The 16,017-nt window shown below is 36.1% G+C and overlaps 2 protein-coding genes across 2 annotated transcripts; both read right to left on the bottom strand.

Annotated features, from left to right (window-relative positions):
* Positions 1-2,996: 2,996 nt before the first annotated feature.
* On the bottom strand, positions 2,997-13,876 carry LOC588091 (mitochondrial import inner membrane translocase subunit Tim9). The gene is made up of 4 exons (XM_030999414.1): positions 13,777-13,876; positions 5,288-5,434; positions 4,332-4,427; positions 2,997-3,228 (listed from the first exon to the last, which is right to left on the bottom strand). The coding sequence occupies exons 2-4, from the start codon at positions 5,318-5,320 to the stop codon at positions 3,097-3,099; spliced, it is 261 nt and encodes an 86-aa protein (XP_030855274.1). The 5' UTR covers positions 5,321-5,434; positions 13,777-13,876; the 3' UTR covers positions 2,997-3,096.
* On the bottom strand, positions 6,275-9,286 carry LOC588074 (adenosine receptor A2a-like). Its single transcript, XM_787774.3, has one exon. It carries the CDS (start codon positions 7,560-7,562, stop codon positions 6,561-6,563), a length of 1,002 nt encoding a protein of 333 aa, XP_792867.3. The 5' UTR covers positions 7,563-9,286; the 3' UTR covers positions 6,275-6,560.
* Positions 13,877-16,017: the final 2,141 nt, after the last annotated feature.

Raw genomic sequence — 16,017 nt, 5'->3', positions numbered from 1 at the left:
ACCCTCCTTGCTAGCGCATGCAGGGCACCGAGGAGTCTCGGAACGCACTCTACTCACACAAAAAAAAAACAGTAGGAGCGAACCTCAACAGTTTTGTATGTATTTTTCCAGTAATGTAAAATGGTAGACACCAAAAAGTGGACAATTTTTCAAAATGGTGTTTGGGATGTGTAAATAGGCCTAGTTTGAATGTTGCATCTTTGATTTCTGGGTTTTATCCTTTTTTGTGTAAAAGGTCAAACCTTACCGTCCAAGGTAAACCAAATTTTTATCAAGATCATGCATATGGATATATTAAATTGAATCGTGAAGTATATTATAACCAATTTAGAATTGTTTTGGCCCTTTTCTCTTGAATATCTTGTTCACTTCAGAAAAAGTTTTTTTTTTTAAGTCAATATTTCAAAATGCAAAAAAAAAATGCCTACGAATCAAAGTGGTATCCAAGATATATTCATTATAAAATAATCAGTCAACTTTGTACTCTACCTTGAAATTAACTTCCTGGCATTCTGGCACATTAATGCAAATTATTTAAAGGTAGTTTTACTAATTTTATAAAGATTTTTATTGCACCAATATATTTTACTTTCCTATTTCCTTTTCAAAAATAAGCTGTAATTGGGAAACATATTCTACAGAACTGAAATTGAGGAACTATTAAAAAATATAGCCTGATTTGTAAAAAAAAAATTTCTTTGGGAGGGGGGGGGGGGGGTGCAGAGATGCCAACCTTCTTCAACAAAAAAAAGTATTCTTAAGAGCAAAAAACAGTATTTTTGAAAAAATCTCTCAACTTAACATATCGCCCAATCGAGCAGCTTAAAAAACCCAGGCAGTACCAGTATACGTACCCGGATCGGAGCGCGACGTGCATACATTACACATGGGTTGTTCGCAATGTGCGCAGTTTGGGGCCCGTATCACCATCCTGCGTGCATCGTTTTAAGATGTAGGTGCATGATACACTTACGACACAAAGCCCATGATCAGAAATTAAGAAAAACATCACTAAAAAAAAAATAAAAAATAAAAAAACGTAACAAAACATACAAAAAACGTACTGCCGTATTCATAGCGAAAAAACAGAAAAAATACGGCAAAAACGGAACAGTTGGCATCTCTGAGGGTGTAGTTGGTGTAGTTTTGAGTTTTAATAAGAAGTACTGCATTTTTTTTTTTTTTGCATTTCATTTCTTATTTTGATCAATAACAGTTAAACACTACCTTTAAATTTTGAATAGATGTATTCACCACAAAAACTGATCACAAATAAATACTTGTAATTATGAAGTTCAGTTCATTTCCTTTTTTATTATTCATAAAAATATTGCATTCAATAAGAACACAATCTCATCATATTTAAGACGAGCAGCTGTGAAACAAAGAACTTAAAGAAGACAGAGAAAATACAAGATTCCATCTGAGAAAGCATACATGGTAAAATGTTAAACTGAACATCCTAATGCTTTATAACAAAACACATGTCTCATAGTTTTCAATAGTTTGGTATTGGTTTTAGGTCCCGTAAACAGACAAACTTTGGCACCTGTATTTCTCATACATGTAACTGTAATGAGCATAAATTTAGCAACCAAGAAATAGCTCTATTGCTACTATTGGCAATAAATCAAAGAGTAATACTGTACAAGATAAAGATAAATGTATTACATTCAGTAGCTTTTCTTCCTTCTGACCTTCCATAAATGTTGAAAGCAAAGTTGTTGTTTTTTTAATTTCGGTGAAAACTGCAGCAAAACTCACATTTGGAGGTTTTCTATCCTAAAAAGAAAACAAGTCTCTAAACAATTGGGTATGCATACAAAATTGACATTATTGTACCAAACATTGCACAGATAATAAAAGCATCCAATTTTGAATAGAAACTATGCTCATTTGCTTTCACTTCAACATGTTAGCTTCGAGGTCATCTACTGATAGTTATGTCACCTTTTCAATGACATGTGCAAAATGTGTTGTATTTTATTGTTAATTTTGTATTTTTACATTCTAACACAATGGATAAATCTTCTTAAAACAAATTTTCACCCTACAGCAGATGGTCTTTAGGTATTTTTTATTTTTCTTCCTTATTTCTCATTGAAACTTATGGAAAATTACGAAGGGAAATTGTGATTAAGAGAGTAAATCTACGTAATCATTTAAGTTTATAGAAAACGGGTACAAAGAGGGTATCCAACAATAAAATGAATTGAAATCTGATTTCAAGGTTTTAACTATAACACTGGAAAGCAAAGGTTCTTCTGTACATTGAAATGAATGTCATACATCATGAAGAAGAATACGAGTTCAAATTTTCACTTCATAGCATAGAGGTACACAATGCTTATATTATTAATTTATATGCTGATTAATATATATTCAAGGTGAGGTGAAGGACAAGAAGTTAAAAACATATTGCCTCGGTACCTACTATGGTACCAGTACATCACAGAGCCTTGTCACATCATATATCAAAACAAATTTCAAGTCTGAGTAATCAATTATATCCTAATTCGGTAAGTTGCATATTTCTATTAAAGGGGCAAAGATGTCATACTCTGAAAGCTATGTTGATTGTTCTAACAAATCCAAATAAGGACAACTCATTGCTTTCATGTCTGCCAAATCTGACTGTGAACAAATAAATTTAAGAGAGACTTCTGGGAAAGCAAACAAAGAGTTATTCTAACCAATTAAATTTGATATGACAATCAACATACCTCTCTTTAACATAAAAAGCTATTATAGTTTTCAGCATATGGGCTAGTAGGATTTAACTACAAAGAATAAAAGCAACTTCATCGATGCAGAACATTGGGAGATCCTCAAAGCACCATTAGGAAGCAACATTGGAATAGTCAATGTGCGGTTGCATTACATGGTGTCTAAACTCATCTCCTCTTTACAATATTTTCAATAATAATAATCAATGATATAGTCGAGGCCAGCAAATCTTAATCGTGAAGCCGCTGAAAAATATCACATTCCATAGGTTTTGTACACAGGTCAAGGCCACCGAAACATGGCCGAAGCTGGACTTGACTACAACACTGTTAATAATTCAACGTAATTATGTCTGGTCCATAGCATGTACTATCTACCACCGAACTTGGCTTGTTGAGCTATGAGACCTTCATTTTCTTGGACCTGGTACTCCTGAAATCTCATGGATACTCGCTGGGTCATCTTCAGATACTTCTCCATGCAGTTGAATGAACAGCGTTGCTGCAATGTAAAAGAAAAACAAACAAAATATTTGAAAATAAGAAGACAAAAATAATATTTCATATATTTTAAGACTTGGGGGGGTTCAATCACGATGTTTTTTCATGCATGTTTAAAAATCTGTAGCTATCATGCAGTGGCCTAAAATCTGTTCCAAGGAATGAGAAGGGGGAGGGTTATGCTTACAATCAGGCATGAACATACCCACCACTCTTGTGAGATAAATGTGAAATGAAAATTTTAAAAATGTTTTAATTCTAGTTTTGGATTTAAACTAGAAAAAGGAAACTTTCACGATTACATGAGTCATTTATCAACTTTGTCAACATTTTCATGGAGTGATTTGAAAATTATTTTTCCTTGATAACTTGGGGGGGGGGGGGTGCATTTTAACAGGCCATCCCCCTCCTTAAAAAGTGATTAATTTGCAAAATCATTTTCCTCAATAAGTTGGGGGGGGGGGGGGGGGGGAGATGCATTTGAACAGGCCACCCCCTCCTTAAAAAGTGAGTTTTACGCCCATGCTGTCATATATATTTCCCTTAACAACTGCAATCTTTATGGTTCATTTGATCTATTTTCAATTGATTCTAGTTTACTATAGTTATTATGCATAGAAAAAATAAACCTTATTTGACTCATCTCAACAATGGTATATGTTTTCAAAAGTAATACCAGCATCAGAGTCCAATGATAGCTACCTGTAAACTTTGTTAATATAATAAATTCACAACTTAAAATCAAATTATCTTTGGCAACTAGAGAACATAGAAAACACATTTATAAGGATACTTCGAGATATGTTCTGTAGATTCCTTTTGAAAAACAGTCAAAATGGAAACAGATTCAATCTTGGGTGATTTCTGGCCAAGCAAAATGCTTTAAAGGCCATCGGTACTAGTTTGGCTAGAGGGGATTAGACTACCCAGGGTGGTCACTGACAGGTGGCTATCTCATCAACTCAGTTCTCAATTAACATAAGAAAAAGAGGATCATGGGGGACTAATGATCACTGATTAGGCATTGTTTTCTACATAGAGGGAGCAAGTAGCTACAAGTAGTACAGTGGGGATTTAAAACTCAGATATATATTGACAAGTAACCTCATTGTCCTGTAGTTTTCTGCTGGTGAAGTCACTGACGCAATCCGAGAAGCAGGCTTCTGTTAGCTTGTTGTAGGAATGGAGGAAATCCTTCAACTGTGATGAAAAATACACAAAAAGAATGTCACTTATGCCACCTTTACTTAATGTATTTCGTGTGTAGGACAGGTAATGACTTTCTTCCAACCTACACTGTAGATGATTTTGTCTGTTCTTCTCGGTCAGTTTCTCTGCTTCTCTATCCCTCTTCCAACCTAAAGCCCCCCCCCCCCATGATGCTAGTGGAATTCTCGTTGTTTTTCCATTTTTCTTTATCTGTGTAGCTGTGTTGATTTCAGCACTCTCTTTCAACTCTAGTGTTACTGTACAACCTCATTTTTTCCCCCATTACAAATATATATTTGTATTTGTATAAATATATACCAAGACATAGTACGGTATGTATGATGTTTCTCACAATTTTTTCTTTTCCTATCATTCATTCCCTCTATATATTTTATTTATCAGTACCACCACCCCACTACCACTCACCCCACACATACATTTGCTTGTAATATATACATTTTTATTGTATATATACATGTTTAGTGTTTTATTTTTAAAAAAGCTATTGCATTTTTATATTGTAGTTTTAAGCAGAAGAGGATCCCCGATAAACCTCTGTGGTTTAAGATCACCCCTCTGTACATGTAGGTTTATCTTTTGTTTTAAAGCCTTTACATTCGATTGTAATTTATATTGTCTTTTTATGAATTGTGAGGAAATAAATGAATTGAAAAATTGAATATCATGACTAAAGAAGAGGCTACATGTTCATTTATCTCAGAAATAAAGCCAAATTCAGATTGCTACAACTACTTTGTTGCCATAAATAATACAGCAATGTGATGGCTAGGGTTTATATGCTGATTTGCATCTTTTGCAATATAAATTATTTGAAGATGCAATTCTCGTACCTGCTTTGGATCCATTTGAGGTTGCAATGCCATGATTTCAAAGTGTTGCTAGTTTCTTTGCTGCAGGTACCAGATCTTCTGTGGAACAGCAACAGGGGTGTAGGTGAAAGTCAAGCTTTACAAATGTTGATCTGCAGTCTTTCAGATCTGAAAAGAGATGTAATATTATGCAGTGAAACATTAATATGAATAACAAGCATAATCTATTGAGTGTGGGAGAATCACTCTATAAAGTCATGATGCATCATAGACATTTAAGAGATAAAATATCTGCATACAAACGCAATTAATCATTCTTTTTTCCTTCTCTATTACATGATGTCATTCACAATTCTTGATTAGCGGTAAATACATGTTTCCATGAATTCATTTACACTCATCATTGAGAGTGTACAGATTGTACAATTCATCAGCTATTTCAGCTTTCTGAGTGAAATAATGAATATTGACCACATAAAAAGTACTCCAGGTAGAAGGAAAGAAAAATATAATAACTTTTTGATAGATTTAAAGGAAAATTCAACATCAATAGCTAACAACTCTAAAAGAAGAGCAGACTGGTGACAGTTTGAACAAAATCGGACAAAAAATAAGAAAGTTATGACTTTAAAAAAGTTGCAATCACTATACCTATGGGGACTTTAAATTGCCTGAATTCTTCTACACAAAATGACTAAAATGTCTTCTTTATTTCTTCAAAATGTATGACTCAGGAGTGTATTTTCTGTTCAGCGGACCTATAAAATATACTATTCATAATATATTTTGAGTATTACCCCAAGGGAGAAGGCATTTAGGAGAAAATATTAAATTATTAATATATTTTTATATGACAAAGGGGAGAGTTTTCTGTGACTATGTCACAATCCATAGCTAAGTGACCTCATATTTCAAACATTCATAACTCTCTCATTATTGGTCTGATCTATTTCAAACTTTCGCCATTTTCTCTTATTTGTCGGTTCTCATACAAATAAACTTATTACAAGGTTGGATTGCCCTTTAAACGAACTAGGCATCCATGTATGTCACCTAAAATTCAAACCAGAAATGAAGGGATGAGTTAAACAGAATCCTACTACAAGACTTGTCTGTCTGCCAAGGATCACATTCTCAAACGTACCTGCCCACTGAGTGTGCTTTCATTTCATGAGGTGAGTACATATGAGAGAATACTTCATGAGTGGAAGTTCTTGGAATAATCAGCTGCTTTGGAAGACTATATAATCTAGCACACAACACACTTCAATGGAATATCACAAATATTCTCCCATTATAAAGGACATCCAAACAGAATCTTGAGGAGATTATGCGTGCGATGGATAATGACAGTGGCTCTTTGACGGAATCTTTGACTCTTGTATGCATAGATGAATGGATTGACCGCTGTACTAAGGGCTAAGGTTATATTACAAGCACTGGAGAGACCGAGGAATACGTGCGAGTTGCCCAAGCTCGAATTTGCCAGGTGTGTGAAGTAAGCTAAGCAGGTAGGTAAGAAACACAGGATGAAGCTGCCGAGGATGAGTCCGACGGTTACGGTGGCCTTGATATCCTTCATCAAGCGAGGTTTACGTCTGACACCATTCTTGAAGAGAACAGCTATCTCGAGCTGTGCCACACGGCGGGTCTGCCGTCTTGCCTCTCTGAACATGACAAAGTAGAGGAAGACCATGATGAGGAGAGGGATGATGAAACATGCTGTGAAGAGGAAGATGAAGTACTCATGAGGCAGGATGAGGAGATAGCTGCAGACTGGTAGCGGGGTATCCATTGCATTGTGCCACCCAAACTGGGGCAGGAGACCGATCAGCAAGCCTAAAGACCAAGCTAGGAAGAGGTAGACGTTCACTCGTAATTCCGACATGATCACAAAGTATCTCAGTGGTTTGGTCACAGCGGTGTAACGATCGACAGCTATCAGGAGAAGGTGGAAAATAGAGACGGGGAAGTTTATCATGAGAAGAGTAAGACTCCAAAGGCACGTGGTATATTGGCTGATGTCCGTGGTATATGAGACTACAAGACATAATGGAGCCAAAATCACATAGAAGAGGTCTGCGCATGCTAGACTAACAATATAAGTATTTGCGGGCACTCTTAAGATGGACTCTCGCTGGTAAGTGAAGATGATTAACATGTTCCCAATGGCGTTGATGACAATAATGATGGCAATGACCACGTAGATGGCCACATCTGACATCCTAACGATTTCAGCTTCCAAGACAGAGGAATTTAACGCCATCAAGGAATTTTTCCATAAAGAGCCGAACATGAGACATGGCAAATGCGTATACAGATATCCATTGCCTCCTGTAACTTGAAAAATGAGTGCAAAATATCATCCAATTCCAACTCGACTACCTCAGAAGTGATAGCTCCATCATCCTCTATGTATCCCTGAGTTACCGTGGCAACAGGAATACCTTCCCATTGATGCTGCATTGCACCTATAAGAGCAGGTGTTTCGCACCTTCCAGGCCATCCATGTTCATCACCTCTCCTTTATGTTCGCCAACCGAGTTGTTTCCATCACCCTGGAAATGATCACTGCCCGATGAGGGCTTCCTTATAATATGATCGATGGCACTTGACTTCACACCGCGACGATGGTGGTGATATAGTCTGTGAGATGAAATTTGCTTTTAACATTTAATTTTTTTCACCAACAATCATTGGGTCAAGGCTTTGTGGGTTCATTTATCAGCCAGTACATTCTTTAGCTTCCATAGTGATTGTTGCCATGTGTTGATGACGGAATGCATTAATATCATAGACAGGGACCCAAGTGTGCTCGATCACAATAGTTTCAAAGCCTATATAGCTTGGTAAGCAAAGAGCCCCAATAGCATTCCCTTCACATTTATAGTACATATAGTAATCGCAAGATACACACAATCAGTGCTGCAAAATAATTTCTACCAAAGTGGAGTAGAAGCAAATAAGAAGTAACACACAAATAATATCCAAAACTGTGACCAGAATCAATTTTTCTCATGTGCCTGTGCTCTGCAAACACAACACAAAATCAACCAAAAAAGTGTGTGTGTTTTTTTTTTTTTTAAACGCCCACTGATTTTTGCAGTGTAAATGCAAACCGATACTGCTAAGATACAGATTTTTTGCTCAAGTGACTCTCCTCGCTTCTGTGCTAACACATGCAGGGCACTGATAAGTGTTGCTGTCTCATGCGTACTACTCACCAAACATTAGTTAGAGCAAACCTGACAGTTTTGTATGCATTTTTCCACTAGTGTAAATGATAGTCCAAATTTCTTCAAAATGATTTTTTGAATGTGTAAATGGGCCTAAGGACAATACAAAAAGAAACTACAGTACTTGTATGGGGAAGTCTGTTAAACATTAACGTCTGTTAAACATTAACGTCTGAACATGGCATTACCAGATTTCAAAATCACTATTTTCCCCTTATTTATTTTGGCTTATAACTTTTCAATTACAGTAAGACTTGCATTGGTCTGAACCTGGCTCATTTCTTTCACACCTGAATGATTATGCTTTATATTTGTAAATAAAGCCCCTTTTCTGCTAAATTTCTCTTGAATTTTTTGTATCAAACATTGCCTTTCTCTAAAACTTCTGTTTGATCTCAGCCATATTTTTGCCAATTGCCTTATCAAACTGTTTGGCTGGTCTTGAATAGCGCCCTCTGTCTTCTAAATACCATTTTTCTTATAATGTTTGCTTTGGTGTGAAACTTTGCTCATATTGTAAACTTTAATACCATAATACCATTGCTCATGTCATCATTGAGTTTTATTTATGAACAATCACGCTCTATCTTGAATAGCGCAATCTTTCTGGTATAGATGTATCATATACCTTTCCTTACAACATTTGCAAGAAAAATTGCTTTGATCTGAAATGTTTGGTTGTCTCCACCTGGGGGCCGTTTCTTGAAACCAACTCCATGACAGTCATATCTTTGTCGCCGACCTAAGGAGATGTCATGAAGTGGATAAACCGTTTCACAAAGCCATGACAAGCCATGACAGACATGATATCGATATATCGCGATACTAGCAGCTCGAGAACATAGTCTTTGTCACGATCCATTTGATTTATCAAGAATAATCCAAAACAAGTTTTGGGGCTAAAATTGTTCAAAAAGAAATATATACATATAAATTCTCCTAAAATAAATAATAAATAGTGTCATTATCAAATGAAGATCATCAAACGATTTGCATATTTCTGTAAAGATTCTTAAATTGAAGAATAACCGGTGTTTTTTTTTTTGACAGTCAAATCAAAAGTTAGTTGAAGGATACCGTAATGTGATAGTTTATCAATACTTACTTTTTTGTTTTGTTTGAAGAATTTTGTTTGAAGAATAACCGTTTTTTTTTTTTTGACAGTCAAATCAAAAGTTAGTTGAAGGATACCGTAATGTGATAGTTTATCAATACTTACTTTTTTGTTTATTGTGACAAGGGATTTTAGGCAAAATACCTTTTCTCATCCAGTTTTTATTCTAGAGTCTCATAAATACTTGTTATATAATTGATTTGATATTGAAAATATAATTTGAAACAAGTTATTACAAAGGAAACATTAATGCACAAAGGCCCCAAGGGGCTGCCGGCCCTTCGTTTGTTTCTGCCTTGCCTTCGGAGGTACGGAAGTCAAACTGCTTGGGCCATGTGGATCGTCTGTTGTTGGATGTTGCGCAGTCGAACAGCTTGGCTCATGGTCGTCCGTGTCTACCCCTCCCTGGATGCCCTCGATTGCCGTTGAACCCATAATGTCCAAAACCCTTTTCTCGACGTCGTCGAGGGTGTCTACTGGGGGAGGGCCCCCTCCCGTCTTCGCTCTCTGCTTACGAAGTTGACTATATTTGTTTTTGGTCATCGATTGGTACTTAGACCATTTTGCCCGGACTTCATCCCCTGTCCTCTCCCCTCCTGCGATTCCGTTGATCTTGACTGCAATTTCATGCCATTTCTTTTTTTAAAGCTTCGCGGAACTCAAGTCTTTAAACCCCGCAAACAGGAGTAGATGGTTTTCTTCTACTTCGTTTACCAAGAGGTGAAGTTCATCCGCGTTAAAGTTGGCCCGTCGCTTCGCCATGGTGGAACATGTGATTACAAAAAATTAAAGCCCCTTTATATATAGCATACAACCGCCCCCCCCCCTCTACATTCATTTTTATTTACATAGATTAGGCCTACACCCGATCAATCAAATGTTGAGCTTCAGCTTCAAGTCTTATGTCAAATTTCTGCTGCATATAATATAATTTTGTTAAGTCCAGTGAAGATATAAATTGATGAAATTTGGGCGTGTATTATTTTTGTATTGTGCATATTATACCGACCAATCACTGATCGATAGGGATGGACGTCTGATCTGAAAATGAAGAATTAGGAGACTTTCCGTACAGTGCCAGGTAGGATCGATTTAATACATTAGTGGCACATAACTATACACCGGACATACTATGTGAGATTTAAATTCCCAGACGAATCCGTTTGGAAGTGAATTCCACAGAGGATGCATGCGTTTCAACGCCATGAAGGTCAAAATTGCACCAATCTATAGCATATCTGTATAGGCATGGTAAGAAAAAAAAGGGGGGAGGGGCAATAATTATTCATTTTCATATTCTCATAACGTCATATCACATTGTCACAGAAAATGGGATGTTCAATTACAGCAATAAGATATTGGAACATCAAATGTTCTAACTGAACAAGATTTATATGCTACCCTTTTCCCATTCATATTGCATTCTTATCATGTGTGTATGTGTGTGGGGGGGGGGGGGTGGGAGCCCCTCCTTCCTTATGGCGACGGACTTTTCAAATACACAGGATATGAGGTGATGAAATTGGGTGTGTATTAATTTTGTAGTTTGCATATTATACCGACCAATCACTGATTGATAGGTATGAACGGCTGATCTGAAAATGAACAATTAGGAGACTTTCCGTACAGTGCCAGGTAGGGTAGCTTTAATACATTAGTGGCACATAACTACATGTATACAGGGTAATAATTGGAGCAGCGCCAGGAGCGTCACAACATGACGGACATGTGCGCTATATAAGAAGCCACCGTTATTATTATTATTATTATACACCGGACATACTATGTGAGATTTAAATTCCCCGACGTATCCATCTGGAAGTGAATTCCACAGAGGACGTATGTGTTTCAACGTGACTTCCATAATTATCAAATAGGTCTAGTGGTATTAAAGGCCCACACTTAAACTAACTTTGGTTCATCCAAAGTTTTCATAAAAATATTAATTACTCCATTAATTTAGTATGTACAAATATATTTTTGAATATTTAATAAACAGCGAAATCTCATTTTGATCTTTTAAATTAGGAGAAAACCCATGACAGAGAGTGAAGTTTAAAAGGACTTTTGGTTATATAGTGCCCCGAATCTCAGCGCAAAGTACATTTGATTTTGAAATAGATGAATAAAACCGCCAAATGTCTTGTTTTAATAAAATGAGATACGAAATTCAGGAAACACAAGCCTACTTTATTCAGTGTCAAAACTATTGCTACTGTACATGTACATTGCGCCGAAATTATTTCTAGGTAAATTTGAATTCCAAAATAATGTAGGTCTTTAAGTATACTGGATATGTTATCTTTTGTCTGTATTCATCTAAATTGTTTCCCTATTGAATGGTTATCATGGAATGCATGACATACAGTTCTTTGAGATGTATTTCCATATTGCTCCGCATGTGACTGGCTTGCATGTTTCAGTTTATTTTGTGTTTTGTTGGTGGGGACGGGGGTGCACATAGGCATAGCAGTGTGGGCGGTGCCTGAATATTTAACAAGCACGCATTTTCTTGTTGTGATTATTCTGTTGACATGCAATGTTAATGAGGGAAAGACACCGGGGATGATATCCCCAGCCCCTCTCCAACCAATGATAGAAAAATGATTAAAGGAAACCAAAACCTTCATACTAAGTTACTTTTATTGTAAAGTTTAAGATATTTGAAAAATATCAGTGAAAATTTGAACAAAATCGGGCAAGGAATAAGGAAGTAAGAGCTTTTTGAAATGACTAGTCACTAGAGGGCGGTATTCAATTTGATGACATCATCTGTGGACAACTCTCCATGCCTTTTGTACATCAAATTTTATGTTTTTCCTTCTTTCTTGTGATTGAGATAATGTACTCCCCCGAAAGCAAGATATAGAATGCAAAATGATATTCTACTTCACATTTTATGAAGTCAGATCAAGAACACAAATAAATACGAAGAAAACAAAAAAATTGTGAAATTTTATGTACAAAAGGCATGGAGAGTTGTTCACAGATGATGTCATCAAATTGAATACTGCCCTCTAGTGACTAGTCATTTCAAAAAGCTCTTAGGCCTACTTCCTTATTCCTTGCCCGATTTTGTTCAAATTTTCACTGATTTTATTCAAATCTTTTAAACTTTACAATAAAAGTAACTTAGTATGAAGGTTTTGGTTTCCTTTAAAAATGTATGTTGTCCGTGCAACGATATACTCATGATGTTACAATCAACAAAATAATGAGATAGATGTATGTATAATAATTGCTCTCACATTACTCAGACATATTAAATACTTCCAAGCCTGATTTTATTTAAGAAAGTCGTAGTTTTATTTTGTTTGAAACTTGCATCCTCTTTTAGCCTTAACATAACACGCCCCTTTTTAATCATTCACTACCAGTTTGAATTCTTTAGTTTGCTTGAATTAATGATTTTAGCTCCTCCCTTTGCGGATGTTTACGAGTGCTAAATATTCCAGACAGAGCATTGAATTATTTAATTAAGTCATGAAAGTCATACATTAAAAAGAAAATATTACGTTTATATTAAATCAGCAATGGTGGCTATAAAATAACGACTATCGCAAGTTTTTTAACCTTCTGCTCATTCGTTGACTGTCTCTATATATTTGAAGGTTGTATATTCAGAGTAGTCCTATATCTTAAGGAAAATGGCTGCAATTCTGCAAGCACACCGCAATGACATGCGAAGGCAATATATTCCGTGATCGAACGTGTCCTCTAGATATAGGCTAGATCTATACGATGACCAAGAACTCATCGCTAGATATAGATATAGGCTGACGAATGAAAGAGACAGACATTTTCGGTCTAAGCCTTACTATCAGCTAGAAAAATCTAGGCCTATCTCCCTATGCCATGAGTCATGGCATAGGGAATGGTTGGCAGCTCTGCATGACCATGTCGAACGCTAGTGGACATGCACCTACCCCGCGGCCCCGCACCGTACGCCGCCAGGCCAGGCGTTAAAAGTTTCTGTCTCCGCTCATTCGGGAGAGCGGCTTGACTACCTACACCTTGATACAAAAGAACTTACAATAACATATTAATTATTGCGGTATGTGATAATTACGTCATCGACAGGTTTCCACTCAACTCTTACATTAAATGCACCAAGACAAAATTTAACAAAGGTGAAATTAGATTAGAAAAAAGATTCCTACCTCAACTCGGGCGAGTGAAGAGATCACAATCCACGGCATGCATGGGTATGTGAAAACAAGTAACCGAAAAAGCGTATTCAATTGTTGCGAATTTGATGATTACCTTGAAGGAATAGCGATCTATTGTACGCGGTGATAACTGACAAGTAGTCTAGATAACAGCAGTATCAGAAGGGGAGGGTCACGGGTTGCAGAAATTGAATTACGAACTTATATAAGTCAATTAATCTACTTTTATTAGGGTATTTGTATTTTTATTTGATTTCATAAGATACGATATATGGATTTTGTATAAAATAAAAACCTCAGTATGATCATGTGCATGGAGGGGGAGTTGGGGCAAAGAAACCAAAGTGTCTGAAAAACCCGGCCCCCTCGTATATAGCAATTCGTGTTATAGGCCTATGTGCCCTATGGGTTAGATTTGGGGTAGGCCAAAAATAAAAAAAATCATTCAGTTGTCCTCGATTGCTTTTCTGGAGTAGGGGCGGGCGGGTGGATTTAAAAACAAACAAAAAACTTTTTACTTCATTTATTGTGTGTCTTTTGGGGTTTTTTTTCCCCCCATTTTTTTAAATTTTTTTAAAATAATTTATTTTCCATAAAATTTTTTAAAAAAACGTTGAGATGTCAAGCATTTGAACAAACAAAGTCTATAAAACACTTTAATATGGTGAAAGACTACAATGAATATCAAGACCAACACAGAAAGTATTTTTAGCTCTGAAATACAGCACCTTTTAAATCTCCATCGTACTACTTATAGCTACTTGCGCCCTCTATATAGCAAACAATGCCTAATCGGTGACCATTGGTCCCCCATGAACCTCTTTATCTTATGTTAACTGAGAGCTGATTTGATGAAACAACCACTTGTCCAGTGAACTTGCAGGGTGGTCTAAACCCTCCTGTAAGCTAGTACAGATGGGCTTTAAAATGAGTTTAAGAATGCTCAAAACCTGATTTGAATGAACGGCATTTTGATTTAGAAAAATAAAAATGGCAAGTTTAATAACTACAGAATTGCGTACTGAAAAGACCAAACTGGCAACAGGATGCACTTTGATCCTTGCAAATGCATAAATGTTTGGCATTTGAGATTGCTCCCCCCCCCCCCCCAAAAAAAAAAAAAAAAAAAAAAAATAAAGATAAAATAAAATAATAATAATAATAAATAAATAAATAAATAAATAAATAAATAATATTAAATAAATAAATAAATAAAAATAAAAACAAATACGAGCGGCCCGAAAATGACACGAGCGGGCGGTCGAGTACAACCAACAAAATACGGGCACTTTTTGGAAAATGGGGCACGTACAAAGTGAAACAAGAAAGCGAAGATATACACATTTTGGACATTGACAATACCATGCATTGTGATTGATACTTTATCAATAATTATTTCAATTTTCTTTTTTCTCTTTACATTGCCCCAAAATACTGCCTAAGCATCATATTTGGCAGTTGGGTTAGCTGGTCTAAAGATTTATTTGTGAACAAGCGAGATAAGAAGAAAAAAAAGAAAATGATTTGAGAGGTCCCGTTTAATACGACCAATTAGGTCTTAAAAAGAGGAAAAAATAATCCTGATGGTGTTTAAGCATAATCTCATCATGAAAAACTAAAAAAATATTTAATAAGTTACACAATTACATCAATCAGGCGCGTACGCAGGATTTAACATTTATAAATCGGGCCGAAAATTTCGCAACGACTCAGCCAGCCGCTGAATAAGCGGGGGGGGGGGGGGGTTAAACATCCTCATTAAAAGGGCGTCGCTAAAATATTGACATTAAGAAGAATAACAAAGCGAAACAAACGTTTGATGAAAAATAAGGAAAAAATATTTTAGTTTATATTACGATATTCTTTAACATCTCTTTGGAAACGTGCATAGAAGATATGTATAGAATCACTGGGTTATATGATTATACATTCTGATCCCCCCCCCCCCCCCATCTTTTCCTCTTCCTCTCTCTCTCTACCTCCATAATTCTCTCTTTTTCTCCTGTAATTAAATTTCACACTCTATCTTTCAGCCACATTCCTCTATTATCTCCTTTCATATTAGTGCAATTTATCCTTCATCATGTTCTACAATACAGATTACCTGCACCCTAACATCACCTTAACACTTTAATAATCCGAAGAAGAAAAGGGGAAGTCGTAGTTCCATTGTTTATCCATAGGTGAATTTAAAAGTCCCGGGGAGTGTTTCACAAAGACTAGGATTAACAT

The sequence above is a fragment of the Strongylocentrotus purpuratus genome, unplaced genomic scaffold, assembly GCF_000002235.5.
Source record: "Strongylocentrotus purpuratus isolate Spur 01 unplaced genomic scaffold, Spur_5.0 spur5_scaffold_5, whole genome shotgun sequence".
NCBI classification, from domain to species: domain Eukaryota; kingdom Metazoa; phylum Echinodermata; class Echinoidea; order Camarodonta; family Strongylocentrotidae; genus Strongylocentrotus; species Strongylocentrotus purpuratus.
Note: the sequence above shows the minus strand (reverse complement) of the source record. Positions and strands in the feature narration are given on the sequence as shown.